Raw genomic sequence first — 15,524 nt, 5'->3', positions numbered from 1 at the left:
CAAAAGCAATGTCGTCTGTGTTGGTGACACGGGTCTAAGTCGCCCACGGTCGTCAATGTGAGAAGCCTATGACGCTCGGCTGCATGTCCCCACGGCTTGCAATTGCTAGACCACGCTGTTTCCAGCATTCTCTCCATGCTACGATGCCATGACGGTGCTCCGGGCACGATTACGCGCTTGTACATGTTGCAACAGCATGTAAGTGGCCATTCCTGCTCTCGCCCGCCGCCAGCTGCACGCATTAAATTGTGATTGTGATTTCGCATTGACTGTCCATCGACCTTTGGCTGAACAATCCTAGGAAAGCCACTTCCGCTGGCCCATTATCATACCTGATATGGACCGTCAACAAGGCTCCCTGTGCGTTAGGATGTGAGCTATCGCCGCGATGAAGACCGGCACAGAGACACACATGGGCTAGAGATACCTCAGCGACGAAGACCGACCCCTGGCTTGTCCTGTCAACAATGGCACTCCCCAGCCCGGATTTCCTCTCTCCAGGCGCTACGGTCGCGCCCCCTCCAAAGTTGGAGCCGAGACGACGACCCTGCATCATCATCAAGACACGCAGACTTAGCCGTCACTCGTCTACTAGGACAAAGTGACTTGTCGAGGCCTCTGGGCGGACTGCGTAGCCATAGTTCGCTGCTCATGAGCCGTCTGCGCTTAGGCGGAGCAAGACCTCCAAGACAATACCTGTCAGATTCTGGCCCCCCAATACCTTTTCATGCTATTCTCACTCCGCCTCCTCCCCCTTGTCTGGCCAATGTCGTCAACTACCCATACCCATGTCCAGCGCCGTTTGGTAGCGCACGCTTACCCTTGGCCTCTCCTTCATCGTTGTGGCAGGCAAATGCCCCTGCAATTTGTGAAAAATGAAAAGGCAAGAAGCTATTGCTTCTGAAAGCTGACGAAACAACTGAACCGAACTATTGCCCCACAGAGTCATTCAGGTCCTCCGCTATGGCCATACGCTCGTCTAGTTCCGACGACATTGTCCCCACTGGACAGATTGAACCCGTTGCTGTGTGGCGGCTGTCAATTTAGATTGCCGTTTGAGAACCAGGCACATAGGGCACTGTCTGTGCCATGGAGAGTCGCAAGTTATCAGCAAACGTGCACCCAATTTGTTCAATCAACTTTCCCCTTCTGAAGCCAAGAGGCATCACGGACTCTTCGCAAATATCGCCCGGGTTTGATCAGAAAAGCAGCCGGTCAAAGCCTATCCCAGCAGGACGGTTCATGTCACACAATCATTCATCACAACCCAACAAGTTTGAGCTATTGGGGCAAACAAAGTTTGTTCGAGGGAGCCGGCTCATGGCAGTCAAGTGACGCTGGATTGGCCAGACCTGGACGCCCCAGTGCAGTGGCAACCCCGGCCCTTCAACCCTGGCCCGACGCCCCTCGCACCCATCTCGGGCCAATCGAGCAAGATCTGGCTGGGATCTGAAAAACAGGGTTGGCCCCGGACAGTGCAAGTTCGATCTGATGTGCGTCAAATGGAGACGGCTGGGCCAATCTGACGCGGCACTCCAATTGAGGAGATGGACAAGGGTGGCTGAGATGGGGGCATATCGTCCACAGTGGTTGCCTTCAGCAACTCACAACTTCGACCGGGCTGCCAGACAGGCTGATTGTTGAACATGAGAGGGGCTGTGTGACTGAATTCTTCAGTGCGAGGGCTTAGTATGCTCTATAAAGCACAGTATTATACAGTGAGGCTCGCTTGTGTGCCCTGACCTAGGGATGGGGCCTCCGCTTAACTATCTTCCCCTTGCTTACAGGCTATGCGGGTCCCTCTCTCCGGCTTGAGGCTACGGGGGTCGAGCGTCAACTCCTTCGCTCTACGCTGGTTTCCTCTCTTGCCTCATCCTCAGTTTTCTGTGCAAGTTAGGGTTGACGGTATGAGTTTAGTCCAGGTGTAGTAGCACCAAGGAGAGTTGCTCGCATCGGGTGTACCGGCTTCTGGGGACGGGATCTGGACGTGCTGCTCCTACGTCTTGCCGTTGTCTTGGATGCATCATACATACACTACAGTACGCGACTACCAGTGCTCCACCAAGGATGACAGATGGGTCAACCTGCAGGCAAAGCCATGGCAAAGCAAGTCGATCATCCCGTCGCGGGAGAGCACTGGCAAGCGTTGACAAAAGAGTCTGGCGGAGGGGCGGCACCCTGAACTTGCAGTAACTTACGGAGCTGTCTCTGGTGCCCACAGGTACTGTACAGTCCTACCTGATATCTGCACGTCGAAACAAACCCACCTGGGTCCCCTCAATGGTGGAGGCTCGAGCAGGCGGGGAGGGTGTTCCCCCTCGAGGGGGGCGCTCTACCTACCTAACTGCGAGCTTGACTGTTGGTAGCGTCTATTTCGTATCGAGCAGGGGTGACACACAGACCTCTTTGGCAAGTCGAGACAATCACCTGGCCCGTCTTCCTTTGATGAGGACGGCTTATCATCGATGATTCAGGTACCGGACGGAAGAAGAAGAAAAAGGTTGCATTAGCAAAGTCGATCAGATTTCCTTTGACCCTGCAAAGATATCGAGTCTCGGCCCATTCGCAGCTGAGTACAAGAGAGCAAGGACCCCTCCCTCTGAATGTTATATTTCGACAAGGTGCCCGCAGTTTTGAATATTCTCCGCTCAAACCCTCCCTTCCTTATTTATTAAACCCTTGGCTCTCCCTTCGCCCCTTGCCTGAGTTTGGTCTATCGAGGCGTGACTAGTTTGGAAGAGCCTTTGCCCTTACAGAACTACTCTGCCCAACCCCGAGGATCTCGACCTGTTCCTCCTCGACTTTTCAGGGAATTCTTCAAGAGGCATCGCATTTCCGCCTGAATCATAACAAACAACTCTGGATCATAACAAAGCCCCATTGCATTACTTTCGTTGCACCGCCTGCTTATTGAACGCCCATCGTCAATATGAACATTCAGCCTTTCCTCGATGTCGTCGGGGCTCCCTCGAAATCCGGAGGGAGCTCCAGTGGAGATGTCACAGCCAATGTCTCTTCTCAGCGACCGATGCAATTGCAAACTCCACCAGGATCAGACTCTGGAAGCCCCAGAGTCAAGATTGAGGGTAAGTCCTTCACAACACATGAGAAGTTCTTTCATCCAACAACAACTATAGGCATCTACTCCGAGCCGCAAGAGGTCGCGGCCTTTGCGGAACCCCGTCGTCTCAACTCCCCTCGTGATGACTCCCCCGTGAGACTCCCTAGTCTAGGGGAATTCGACGAGGGCGTAGAGGCTCTTATTCAAAAGCATGGCCCAGTTAGCTCCTGGACTCCTCCATCCCCACTGTCTGGGCTGCCTGGCAATCCTACCGTTCTGCAGCCCCTGAAGTCTCTCAATCTATCTGAGCCATCATGGTCCTTCAGAGACTTCCCTTCAGAGGACTCGGCCTCCGATGGCTATGCTTCTTCTCGTCGAGGAACCATCACTAGCCTTGATCAGTACACCCTGGCCGTTGACCACGCCCGACAGTCACCACAGAACAACTACGGTCTCTACAGCAGCTACAGCAACCCTCACGGAAACGTTGGCGGTGCTCCAGTTGCATGGAACCAACCTCTGCAGAGACAAACAGGCATGGACTGTTACCCGAGCCCACCGCCTGAGGGTGAGAACAGACACATCAACCAGAAGTACACGACCGAGGAAGGAGACTTCATTATTTACGCTTGGCACGATAAGAAGATGAAGTGGCAGCGCATCAAGCAAGAGTTCGCCGCACGATTTGGCCGCACCCCCGAGCGCACCGTCCAGGGCCTTCAGGCGTGGTACTACCGCATGAATCTGCGCATACCGATTTGGGATCAGGACGGCTGGCTCTGCTTCGATAACGAGGACGACCTTGAGCCTCGTCACGTCAGCATCAAGTGCCGGGAGCGTGATAGCCAAGACAAGCCCATGGAGCCGCTCGGGCTTGCCCAGCGGTACCCCGAGCGGGCAGTGAATTACGCCTGGGTCGACCCAGAGCTGAAGATCAAGGCCCGAGACTGGGGTAAGTCCTTTTGTGTTCCATGATTGCAACAAGTGATGCTGACCACTAGCTTAGCTGCTAAGAGAGCCTTGCAATACCGAGAACGTCGCGAGCGAAGACGAAGAAAGGAGCAGCGACGATTGAAGCTGTAGGCGGGCACAGCCAGCCTAGAAACGAAGCTGCCACCAACAACCACCACCAACACACACGTACACGCATACACACACACACACACACCCACCCACGCAGCCAACAACAACCAACAATAACCAAAACGGAGCGGCCTAGGCCCCGCTCCATTGACGAAATGAAGTTTTGATTTCCTTTTATCCCGAGTTTTTGCACCAAATTCCCCGATATGACCGAGGTTCCGAAGTCACGAATATCATGTATCCCATGTACCTTTCCATTCCCCTGCGCATGTAACTACCTTTCATTTGTCACCTAACTTACATGTTTATCACTGAACATCTTTTTTCTTTTTGTCTTTTTTTCCTTTAGTTTCCCACATACTTAACGACTGTCAATGGTATCAAGAAGAGACGGAGAGAACGAGAACAAGCAAGTCAAGTCAAGAAAAGACGAGACAAGGGAAATGAAAGGCAGGGAAGACATGTTGGGCCAGGCGTTGGCTGAACAGGGGTGAGTGAGCGAGAGGCGATGAAATCCGTCGTCCTCATCACTGCTCCCCCACGTGTTTGTATACTAGACCATGAAGGACCATCCAAAAACTACCTAATGAGGAGGGATGAATATGACGGGCTGGACAAGGGAGGGCGTTGGAGGCTACACAGTGAGCATGTAAAAATGTCATTGATTGATCTTATTCATATTCCATTTTGTCTACAGTATGCCTCTGCAGCTGTGTGCCCGTTGAGATACCACTGCGACCACTGAAAATCGAGTTGAATCAAGAATCAATATCCAAACATCGGTCAGGCTCATGTGCATAGTCCCCTGTCGGCTGCAACACCAGCCCGCTCCTCAAGGCACCTCGTGACATGTCGAAGGAAGCCGTGAAGGGCTGAAACGGGACAGATTGTCGACGCAGGGCTGAAGGTTTCGTTTCGCGTGTTCCGTGCACGTGTTTGTATGTGGCTGTGGGCTCAGCGAGGGGCACCTGAGGGGGGGGATGCAAGGTCCCGGTGTGGAAGAGGCTTGATGCTCTGCTCTCATCGACATGCAAGAAAAGGCAAGAGAAGATGCAGGCGGGCTGGGCCAAGCATTGTCCTGGTCTTGTGCTTCTGGGCGAGTGGCAATCCCCATGACGACCCCGCTCATCGAGAGCAAACATTCAGAAGCGTGTGGTGGAACCCCCCTCACCCCCTCGCGTGTGATAATCTACAGCCTTGGGAAGAGAAAAAAGGCGAAAGGCTGGGAATCTCGGATCGAGGACATTGCCGGGGTTTGTTGGTCATCAGCGGACCTGCACTTTCGGCTACTGAACGAATGGAGAGGGCGTCAGGCTCCAGGGGACCACCGCTGTGGCTTGCATGGCGAGCTGAGTTGCTTTGTCCGTGATATATATCGGGGTTGGGATGTTGGTTGTGCTCTCGCAGATGGAGTTGCATTTGTTGGACGAGCCAAATTTAGTCGTCGATCGAGGGGGAACAAGGGGGACTAAAGTGTGACGCCTCAAAATCTATAGCACAGTACGGATGCCGTTCTATTGAAAGGCATGGCTGCGTCTCACGTAGTTTTTGATGCGGGCCATGGTGGCATCCTCGTCGCCGTCTCCCTCCAAGACCATGCCATCGTCATCATCATCGTAGTCCATGTTGTCAAACTCCTCGTCGTCAGATGCGTTCCCGTTGCGGTAGCCGTATGGGCGCCGTCCATACTCATCGTCTGACTCTACCTCGTCTTCGGGGTAATCAGCCGTGTAGTAGTTCTCGGCTACAAGTTTGCTCTGTTAGACTTTTAAAGACAATGGGGGGTGTCGTCTAGGAATAGCAACATACCATTTTCATCCTCGTCGTCCTCATCAAGCTCCTCATCTTCGTCGTTCTCAGGCCCAAAGAACAGGGTGTTATCCTCCTCTCCATCAAGAACCAAAACACCGACATCTGCTGGTGCGATGTTGACCATCATGGCATGTGCAGGGACACGAACGTATTCCTCAATAACCCAGTCATCATCATCCATATCACTCGCGTCGCTCATGGCTGTATCCATTTGGTTGGTCTCAGTGGTACTGGCCACGATTTCTGGATGGCGTTCAGCATAACTTTTTGTCGGAGTTTTTGGCTTGAACCTGTGCTGAACTGCCTTGCGCTTCTCGTTCTCCATCTGTTGGAGGTTTGCGCCGATTTCCTTCATAACCCAGTCGTTCATGTCGGCCGTGATCCTCGACATGTCCTGGTTGTGAGGGTTCATGGCGGAGGCTGGCAGAGGAGCCCGGGCGTTGGGGTCCGGCATGGGAGAGCGTTGTCTACTCCTCACTCCTGGTTTCTTCAAGCGCGGCTCCGTTGCCTTCTGATCTACTGCCACGGTCCCACTTTGCTGTTGCTGGTCGGGCGACGGCGTTGCAGATGCGCGCATTGCCTCGAGAGCTCGTGAAGCTCGCTGACTGGCCTTGACGCGACCTCGCTCAACGAACACGGCGGGTCCGTAACGCCCCTTTTTCTTCATGCCGGGGATGGAAGACTGGTTTGCGGTAGCCGTCATCATCATCTTCTTTGATATGTGGAAACGTCGTGGCTCGGCGAGTTTGGAGTCATCGGCGGGCGTCGGGTTCAAAGTAGAGGCGATGCTAGTAGGATCCGATGCCTTGACGGCGACCTTTGCCTTTGTCCCAGGAGCGTCACCGTCGGGGCCGGACACATGGATGACGGGCTTGACATCGTGGAAGGATCTCGTAGGGGCTTCGGTGGGAGACTGGGGATCGGCGTGTCGCCTTTGGTAGACCCAATTACTTCCAGTTCGATGGCGTTTCGCGCCCTCGTCAAACTCTGCTCAGAGTAAGATACCGCGATAGCAAAGGCACGGAGGAGGGGAAGACCATACGGAGGAAAGTGACGGGCGACTCGTCGTCGCGCTTCCGCTTGACGCGAATGAGTTGAGGCGGGATAGACATGGCTAGAAGCTGCGGGAGGACACGTTCGTGCGAGGTGACGGCTGTGCTGGAGCTGCGAAGTTCGCTGTGGCTCGTCGAAACGAAGCTATTGATTGATGGATGCCTGGCGACGCTCAAAGAGCAGACGGAAGGGACCGAGACCGAAGGAGAGAAGAAGAAATACACAATAGAATAGAGAGACCGAAGTTCTGAAGCAGACTGGAGCGATACTACAGCATGCGCTCAAGCGTGGGTTGCGATCGATGAGGTCAGAGTTTGGTTTGGCCTCCACCAAAAATCGCTGGAGGTGTTTTTTTCGTCCTGGATGAGTTGGGTCGCTGCATCCACTTTCCGGAGAGTGGGGCCTAAGGAGAGTCAAGCCGTCCGCAATGAAACGAGCGGTACGTACCTACTTGTCAGCTGTGAGTTCTGAGCTTCAATAGGATGACAACTAAAAGCACTCATAAGAATACCACATGAGAGCTGTATGAATCCGTCAACATAGGTAATATGGCTAATATCTGGGCTGTCGTTTCCTTGGTGACTGCAGGTGGCCTCTCATCGTCAACCACTTTAGAGCTGCTTCCGGCGTGGGGTCGGAGTGTCCGTTTTAGCGTCATTTCCATCTCTCATGAGTGGGGGCGCTGAGCATTAAGACGGAGACAAGGAAACTCATCATGATCAGCTGTAAATAGATTTCAGGAGAGGAAAAGAGCAAGATTTTGAACATATGTGGTGAGGTTGATGGATGATACAGAAGGTGGCCATGCCATTGGCTGTAATAGGGAGATGCCCGACTCGCGTCGTTATCAGACAAGGACAGCACTCTTTGGTGGATAAGGTAGGCAGTGGAGTACAGACGAGGTTTGGCGTAGAATCCTTTCCTTTGGAAGCCAATCAGATAGAGGCCGGTAATGAGCCTCAAATACCGGAAACGACGTACGAGGGCATGGTCATGATCATGATCATGACTGTCTCATTGTATGTTTGATACCAAACCACCGTAGACCTGGACTTGGCCGAAGAAAGAGGGCACCAAGGCGGTGATATCATAAGCTCTAGCTTGGAAGTGCGGGGGCGCACGGATCATGCTGGTTTCCCTTGGCCTCAAGACGGATGCCTTTACTCCAACATGGCTCTTTGCTACTTCAGACGACTTGCCTATACAATCAAGTGCTCAGAGTTATCAACGCGGTGGGCTACTACGCATAAGAACAAGTAGAGCTATTCAAGCCATTCCGCTGCCATGATATAATGCTTTATAATGTCTATGTGCTGGTACTATCAATGACACAGGCCAGCAACAAAAGCAAGGTGACTATTTGGGAATCTATCCACCCCATCATGCATTTGTCAGGCCGTGTAACCGGACTCGGACCGCCACACGGTTTCCGAAGTTTCCATGACCGAGAGAAAGCCCATCCGGCGTTTTCGACTTGAAATGATAAAAATGTCGGCCGCCGCTTTGGCCAAAGAAAGACGGTGTGTTGTGCTCGGAGAGGTCTTGACAAGAGTTGGCTGACGCCCAAAAAAGGGCGGTGGAGTGTAGATTCACATCTGCGAGATCTCTAACCTGCATTACACTTTCAACAGCATAACACGTCTAGGTACGTGGGTCATAATAATATGGGATATATGTTCACTTCCATGCCCATTTATGATAATCCATGACCACCTCCATCATCAATCCTCGAGTATGAATGCCCCTTGACAAACCCATTGGTCCATCATATCATGACTGGCCGAGATGGAGCTCGAGATGGTGGAATGCGGGGGCGCACAGACCACCTCCTGGCCCGCCTTGACCTCAAAATGATGCATTCTCTCTTCTCCCTTGGAAGCTGTCGGCTGGTAGCACTGTCTTTGGAGGCGCAAGACTTTGTATCGACGTCGCCTTGACAGCAGCAGACCGCCGCTCCAAAGGGTGCGGGGTTGGACACTGTACCTAGTCCAGTTGTAGATCTGAGTCAGGTTTGACTTCGTGCCTACCTCGTAGCTATCGACGCGTCACCCGTCGGCAACTGCCATGTGTTATCCGTCAAGGACCTTTCCTTGCTTCGTACAGTACAATACAGTACACGCCCAGAATATCCCAACCCGTCCAGTCCCTTCGCGCATCCCTGCCTACCTACCTCCAGTATCGTTCGATTCCAGCGCAAAACGACATCATCGCTAATGCCATTTCCTCCTTTAACCTATTTTTCGCTCCTGGAGCTCTGCTGCGACTCGATATTCACACTCCGAGATTGAGTTGTGCGACTACTCGCAACCTCTTCCGTGTCGCTCCCGCCATAGAGGAACCCCATCACACCCTACAATGTCCCCCAAGATCACCTCCACCATCACCTACAGAAAGCCTGGAACTGCACCTCCCATTTTCCTTGCTGGCTCATTCTCCGATCCACAATGGGAGCTCCAAGAGATGGAATTCACCACTGGTGAGGATGGAGAGCACACGTTCCGATCCAAGGTCACAGTCGAGGCGCACCAGGACTACCAGTTCAAGCTCCGCATAGGACATGGCGACTGGTGGGTTCTGGCCGAAAACTATCCCATCGGCGAGTTGCATCTGATCCATCGTGCAATTGGCTTGTCTGACGATCTGTGACTACAGTAACCGACGATTCCGGGAACCAGAACAACTTATTGAACGTCCCCGAGCCTTCCACCGAAGAGCAGCTCGCTCCCGCTGGCCTCAACACCCCGGCGATCAACGTGAAACATGACACGCAGCCGGCCCCGACCTCTCAGGCGGCTGACAATACCAAGGATGAACCCGATGATATAAAGATGCCCCTGTTTGCGCACGAATGCTTGGGCGCCTATGATTTCGGAGAGGGCGACTCAGACCACGAGGCTGTCCCGAGTGCTAGCAACAGCCCGGAGCAGCACTCGAAACACAAGCTCAAGAAGGATGACATTGCTGACATCGACATCAACGATCCCACGCTCGAGAAGTTTCCTTCAGACCGTGGCTCGATCTTAGATGCCCTCCGGACGATCCAAACCCACCTCGGTGAGGATCATACCCACCTTGACGACATCCCGTCCTCGCCTCGTGTGGTTTCTTCAAGAAGAACCAGCCTCGACTCGGCCGATGAATTGAGCCTGTCCCCTGCCCCACTGAGTCCCACAACTACTCGGAGGCGAGAAAGTAGATTGTCCCACAGCAGCTTCGGAAGGACTCGATCGGCAGTCTCCCTGGGTTCAATTGCCGAAGAACCCAAGCCTCAGGGTGACAAAAAGCCCCAGAGCCCCCCTGTCGTCTCGTTACCCGGTCTCAAAAATCCCAAGGGGACAGATGCTGGCTTCAAGTCACCTCCAAGCGAGGAAGATGAAGCTGTGGTGTTGAAAACCTCAGAGGTAAAGCCCAAAGAGAAGAATGAAAGCTTGCCAGTGTCTCAAGTTGAAAGTTATGAGGCCCAGAATGGTCACTCCGGCACGGGTTTGAGCATTGCCGCTGCGGGTGAGACGTCACCAGCTGCAAGTGCCCAGGATGCTGAAGGCCAAGCGGACAAATCTGTGGAAGACCAAACCCCCACAAGCTCAAAGACAACACTTGATCTCCCGTCTCAAGACGAGCCCATCGCCCCGGCTTCGGAAAGGAGAAAAGCTCCCAACGGGGCATCGCCGGCTGAAGAGCCGTCTCGAAGCTCCCGCGGGAGTGTACTACCCATGTGAGTCGAATGAAGCGTGGAGGGGAATTTGGCTGACTGATGAACAGGATCGTTACGACCGGGGCGCTCGCAGTCGCCATTGGAATAGGATGGTGGCAAACTTCTGATTAGTAGGCCAGCCATGCGGTTCAACCGTGATTGTCGAGCTCGCTTGGAGGTATAATATAGTTAAGGGGATAATGTGAAAGGGTCAAGGTTTGGTCTGGCCTTTGGCGGTGGGAATCAATGGGAATGGCGCAAACGAAGTTTCGGTAGGAGGGTCGGATCGAACGGACAACTCCCATAACCTAGGTATGCAACTTGCAAGGAGAATCGGAGCTACATTTCATTATTTTATTTTCAACTTATCTTGAATTTCTTTCCATCGTGAAGCCGTTCATTTTCTAAAGTTGACTGTTGAGTGCAGGATCCAATTGGGGTACGTACCTCGCCACTCATCGGCGAAAAAACTCCGATGACCGACCTTGTAAGAAAAAAACCTACCACCTACCCGCCTACCCACCTGAGTGTAGACGAGCAACAGACAAACATCAATTCTCGGTCACGATGCAGCGCGTGGCATCGAACTCAATTTGTTCGCTTTGCCTATTCACGGCACGCCCGGCTACCGCGATTCGAGCGCCATTGCAACCATGCTTAGCCCAGCGCTTTCTGTCACAACGCGCAAAGCCTCGCCCCTCTCGCATGGTTCTCTCTGACCGGGTTTACGAAGCACCTCGAGATGACCGACGAAGACGTCGAGACGCCCCGGGCCCCTTTGGTGGCATGAACCGGACTTATGCCAACGTCGATCCCGCTAGGAGGGCCGGATGGCAGCGTGCTTTGGATGCGAAAGGAGGCAAGGGAAGAGATAGGCAAAGAGATGGTGGACGAGGCTCGAGGGACAGGGACGGAGACGATCGAAAGGCGCTCAAGATGCAGCGCGCCCTAGCCACCGTTTCATATGGAAGGCGTACGATTTTGAAGGAAACAATGACCGAGTACGAGTCATTCGATAACTTCGACCTTATCCCCGTCCTCCAGGCGGCTGTCAACGACGAGCTCTTCAAGGGCATGACCGACATCAAGCCGACTCCCGTCCAAAGACTCGCAATCCCTGCCCTTCTGGGACAGAAGGGGCCACTGGATCCGAAGAGACCCTCGACCGAGATGAGGTCCTTTCTGCTCGCCGCTGAGACGGGCTCCGGAAAGACTCTTGCCTACCTTCTTCCAGCCATTGACGCTTTGAAGATGGCTGAAGCTGAGGACCCCGAGATCAAGGCCTATAGGGAGCGATGGGAGGCTGAGAAGGAGCGGCAATTGGCGAGCAAGTCAAAATACAAGGCCTTTGACGAGCCTCACCCCACCATGGCTCGTCCTAAGGTTGTTGTGCTTGTCCCTACGGCGGAGCTCGCACACCAGGTTACAAAGGTGTCCAAGTCGATATCTCATGTGGCTAAGTTTAAGACGGAGCTCTTGTCCTCTGATCTGAAGCCGCAGCAGATCCAGCGCAACCTCTACGGACCTAGGGGCGTTGATATCATCGTCTCAACTCCTCATCTTCTGGCATCCATTGCCGATTCGGATCCCAACATTCTGTCACGGGTAACTCATCTGATTGTCGATGAGGCAGACTCGCTCTTTGACCGAAGTTTCGCTCCTGTCACGACAAGCATCATTGAGCGGGCATCACCGTCCCTGAAGCAGTTTGTTTGCTGCTCAGCCACCATCCCTCGAAAGCTCAACAACTTCCTCGCTACCAACTACCCCAAGATGACTCGAATCACCACTCCCAATCTTCACGCCATCCCCCGACGTGTTCAACTTGGCGTCATTGATGTTTCAAAGGACCCCTACCGCAACAAGAAGGATCTCGCTTGTGCGGATGCCATCTACTCGATTGGTCGCGAATCTGCAGGCCACGAGGGTCCCGTCAAGGGCGAGGTTGACGTCCGCCGCATCATGGTGTTTGTCAACGAGCGTGAGAAGACGGAAGAGCTGGCTGCCTATCTCAAGGAGAAGGGTATCAATGCTGAAGCCCTCCACAGGGATACCCCTGAGAAACGCCACGGCGAAGTCCTTGAGACCTTCACGTCCCCCGAGCCCATGAGGATCCCCACTCCCCCCAGCCCATCTCGCCAACGATCCCTTGCCAACGTAAGGGTTCTTGTCGTTACAGATCTGGCTTCGAGAGGTATCGACACATTGGCCGTTCGACACGTTATTCTTTACGATGTCCCGCACACAACGATTGACTTTATCCACCGACTTGGTCGTGCCGGACGAATGGGACGACGAGGCCGTGGCATCGTACTCGTTGGCAACGATGATAGAAAGGATGTGGTTGCAGAGGTCAAGCACAGCATGTTCAAGGGACAGGCCCTAATTTAATGACATGAATCGGCCAGTCTTGTTATGAAATGTACGATAGGGAATGGAATCTTGTACGAACAGAGGCATGAAGAGAAAAGTCTATTTGGGTAGACCGGTCAGGGCTTATCACGATATCTCCATAGCATGTGTAACATATACCGTTTTCAGAAATGGGCTTATAAAAGAAGGATACAGGATGTTTCTTAGGAATGACATTATGTCGTGACAAGACGGATGAGTCCAAATGCAAGGTACGAAAATTGATGCGCGATCGGCTCCTTCTACGCCGATCTTGAGATTGAAGCTCCGGGACTTGGTCCAAGCGCCCGGTGTTTTTGTGGACCCACTCACGGAAGGTACGTACCAGCTCTTATCGCGTCGCGTCCCCTTTGGCGTGTTTCTCTCCCGCACACTCAATATCATCATCATTGCCGCACCTCCGCTTCCCCCAAAAGTGCAAACTTGAGTGTCTGGGACAGCTACAGGCTGGTCGCAGCTGCACTTCGATCACTTATCCCGGAAAGGCCTTGACGCACATATTCCACACCGAAGCAACACACAATCAAACAATGCCTCGCCCTAAACGAGCGCGTCGCGCGCCCGCACAATCTGTGAAAGCTACTGCACGATCTCCCACACCCGAGGCTGAAGCCCCGAGCGACAACGAACTTCCCCGCCAGGACAAGTCTCCCGAGAGAGGGCGAAGACGAACGACGCGAGCTTCTGGTGCCCGCCTTGGCGCGACTGACGAGCAGGCGGTTCTGGCTACGAGCCGACGTCGCGATGCGGCGCTCGACAGGCTGGCCAATGAGGACCCAACCTCTGCAAGCGGTAACAACGCTGCGGATGAAGACTCGGGCAGCTCAGTCGAGGGTGGACGACGAATTACGGCCACCCCCACGAACCGGAGGGACACGACGGGATTGGATCTGGCGGACAGCGTGTTTGGCGATCTCGATGATAGCTTCGATGACGACGGCGATGGCGAGCGAGGAGGAATGCGCTCAACCGACACATCATCACTGAACCTGAGCAACTTCAAGCGCAGACCGCGCCAATCCAGTATCATCGGCCGAAACGACCCGCCTATCAGACCAAGCAGTCGCGGTGGCAACACCCCCAGCATCAGCTCGACACTCCACTTTGGAGCCTTCAGACGACGCGCGCGAGAGCCAAGTATCCTGGGGACAGCGCGGAAGCCCCGACCAGAAGAGGCTGGAACGGGTCAGGAGCCTGATTCGGAGAGCGACGAGGAGGAGGAGTTTCTGCCCGAGGCCGAGTCGACGCCGCTCAACAACAGACGGAGGACGCAACCTGAATCTGAGCTCGAGGCTGAGCGTGAAGCTACTCCAGAGCCATCGACAGGGCCAAGGCGTAGAAAGCGCAAGAGCGAGGATGCGGTACCGAGCAGCGATAGGCCGGAGAAGATGTCGCGCGTCGATGTGGAGGAAGAGGAAGAGGACCACGAAGAGGAACAACAGGGGGAAGAAGCAAGAGCTGCAAGCGAGATCGACCTTGTTGATGACAGTGCAAGCGACTCTTCACTTTCTTCCCTCTCGTCACCACATGGCCCTTCACCCGTTCTCCCCGATCGACCTGTCACCCCAATCAACGACGAAGAGATCATGGCACCACCTGCCAGCAGCGACTCAGAAGAAGGAAACGACGTTTGGCCAGATATCCATACCTTGGCAAAGCGACGACGGAGACCATCCGTTGCCACACCACCTCGAGCCGACAACTTCTCGGACGTCTCTTCTCCACCGTCTCTGACACACTCACCCAACTACGCCGAGACACGGGCAACCAAGACCAGAGGCAGAGCCGCCGCTCGGAGACAACCTTCTCCTAAGCTCACAACCGCCGATCTCACCAACCTACTCCCGAAGCGACGGTACAAGAAGCAGCGGGACCCCATGGGGCTGGAGAGCGATGAAGAGTACGACACATCAGAGATGCCGCAGGGCGAGGATGAGCTCTCGTATGTGGATAGCCGGACGACTCGGAGAAGACAAGCCAGTCGACCAGGCTCACGGGGCGGACGCTCAGCGCAGGCTCCAAAGGGCAGGCAGGCAGCCTCTAACAAGTCCAAGGGGCGAAATCAGCAGACCTACTCCCGGCGCTCGTCAGATAAGGAGAACGAGGGCGAGGAGCAAGGCAGTGACAACGATGAGCACGACCGAAGCCAGTTCCAACCGCTCCCTGATGACACATTCGATGGTGATGGAAGCGGCGAGAGCTCAAACATGCCATCTGCAGATGAGCTCAGACAGGCAGTCAAGAAGTTCAGGGAAGTAGACAGGTGGGAGCTTGACTATGAGGAGGTTACGCAGAGCTCGTCACCTCCGGGTGCACGATGAGGCACGAGCAAACAAATGGAGGGGAAAGAAACCGCTGTGGTCCCTGATGGACTCCAGCATGCCCAGAGGGATGTTGACAGAGCAGTTT

At 54.1% G+C, this 15,524-nt stretch overlaps 3 protein-coding genes across 3 annotated transcripts; 2 read left to right on the top strand and 1 right to left on the bottom strand.

Annotated features, from left to right (window-relative positions):
* Positions 1-2,929: 2,929 nt before the first annotated feature.
* On the top strand, positions 2,930-4,144 carry NECHADRAFT_79199 (uncharacterized protein; the record flags this gene model as incomplete). The annotated part of the gene is made up of 3 exons (XM_003052184.1): positions 2,930-3,086; positions 3,138-4,013; positions 4,068-4,144. 3 exons carry the CDS (start codon positions 2,930-2,932, stop codon positions 4,142-4,144), a joined length of 1,110 nt encoding a protein of 369 aa, XP_003052230.1.
* A 1,514-nt stretch (positions 4,145-5,658) lies between these two features.
* On the bottom strand, positions 5,659-7,068 carry NECHADRAFT_79198 (uncharacterized protein; the record flags this gene model as incomplete). The annotated part of the gene is made up of 3 exons (XM_003051734.1): positions 5,659-5,888; positions 5,954-6,943; positions 6,999-7,068. The coding sequence occupies 3 exons, from the start codon at positions 7,066-7,068 to the stop codon at positions 5,659-5,661; spliced, it is 1,290 nt and encodes a 429-aa protein (XP_003051780.1).
* Positions 7,069-9,364: 2,296 nt separating this feature from the next.
* NECHADRAFT_92810 (uncharacterized protein) lies at positions 9,365-15,436 on the top strand (the record flags this gene model as incomplete). The annotated part of the gene is made up of 7 exons (XM_003052183.1): positions 9,365-9,626; positions 9,662-10,724; positions 10,839-10,881; positions 11,131-11,190; positions 11,277-13,069; positions 13,374-13,432; positions 13,695-15,436. The coding sequence occupies 7 exons, from the start codon at positions 9,365-9,367 to the stop codon at positions 15,434-15,436; spliced, it is 5,022 nt and encodes a 1,673-aa protein (XP_003052229.1).
* Positions 15,437-15,524: the final 88 nt, after the last annotated feature.

This window comes from Fusarium vanettenii (assembly GCF_000151355.1).
Source record: "Fusarium vanettenii 77-13-4 chromosome 4 genomic scaffold NECHAsca_3_chr4_2_0, whole genome shotgun sequence".
In the NCBI taxonomy this organism is placed as follows: domain Eukaryota; kingdom Fungi; phylum Ascomycota; class Sordariomycetes; order Hypocreales; family Nectriaceae; genus Fusarium; species Fusarium vanettenii.
This window is presented reverse-complemented; position numbering and strand designations above follow the sequence as displayed.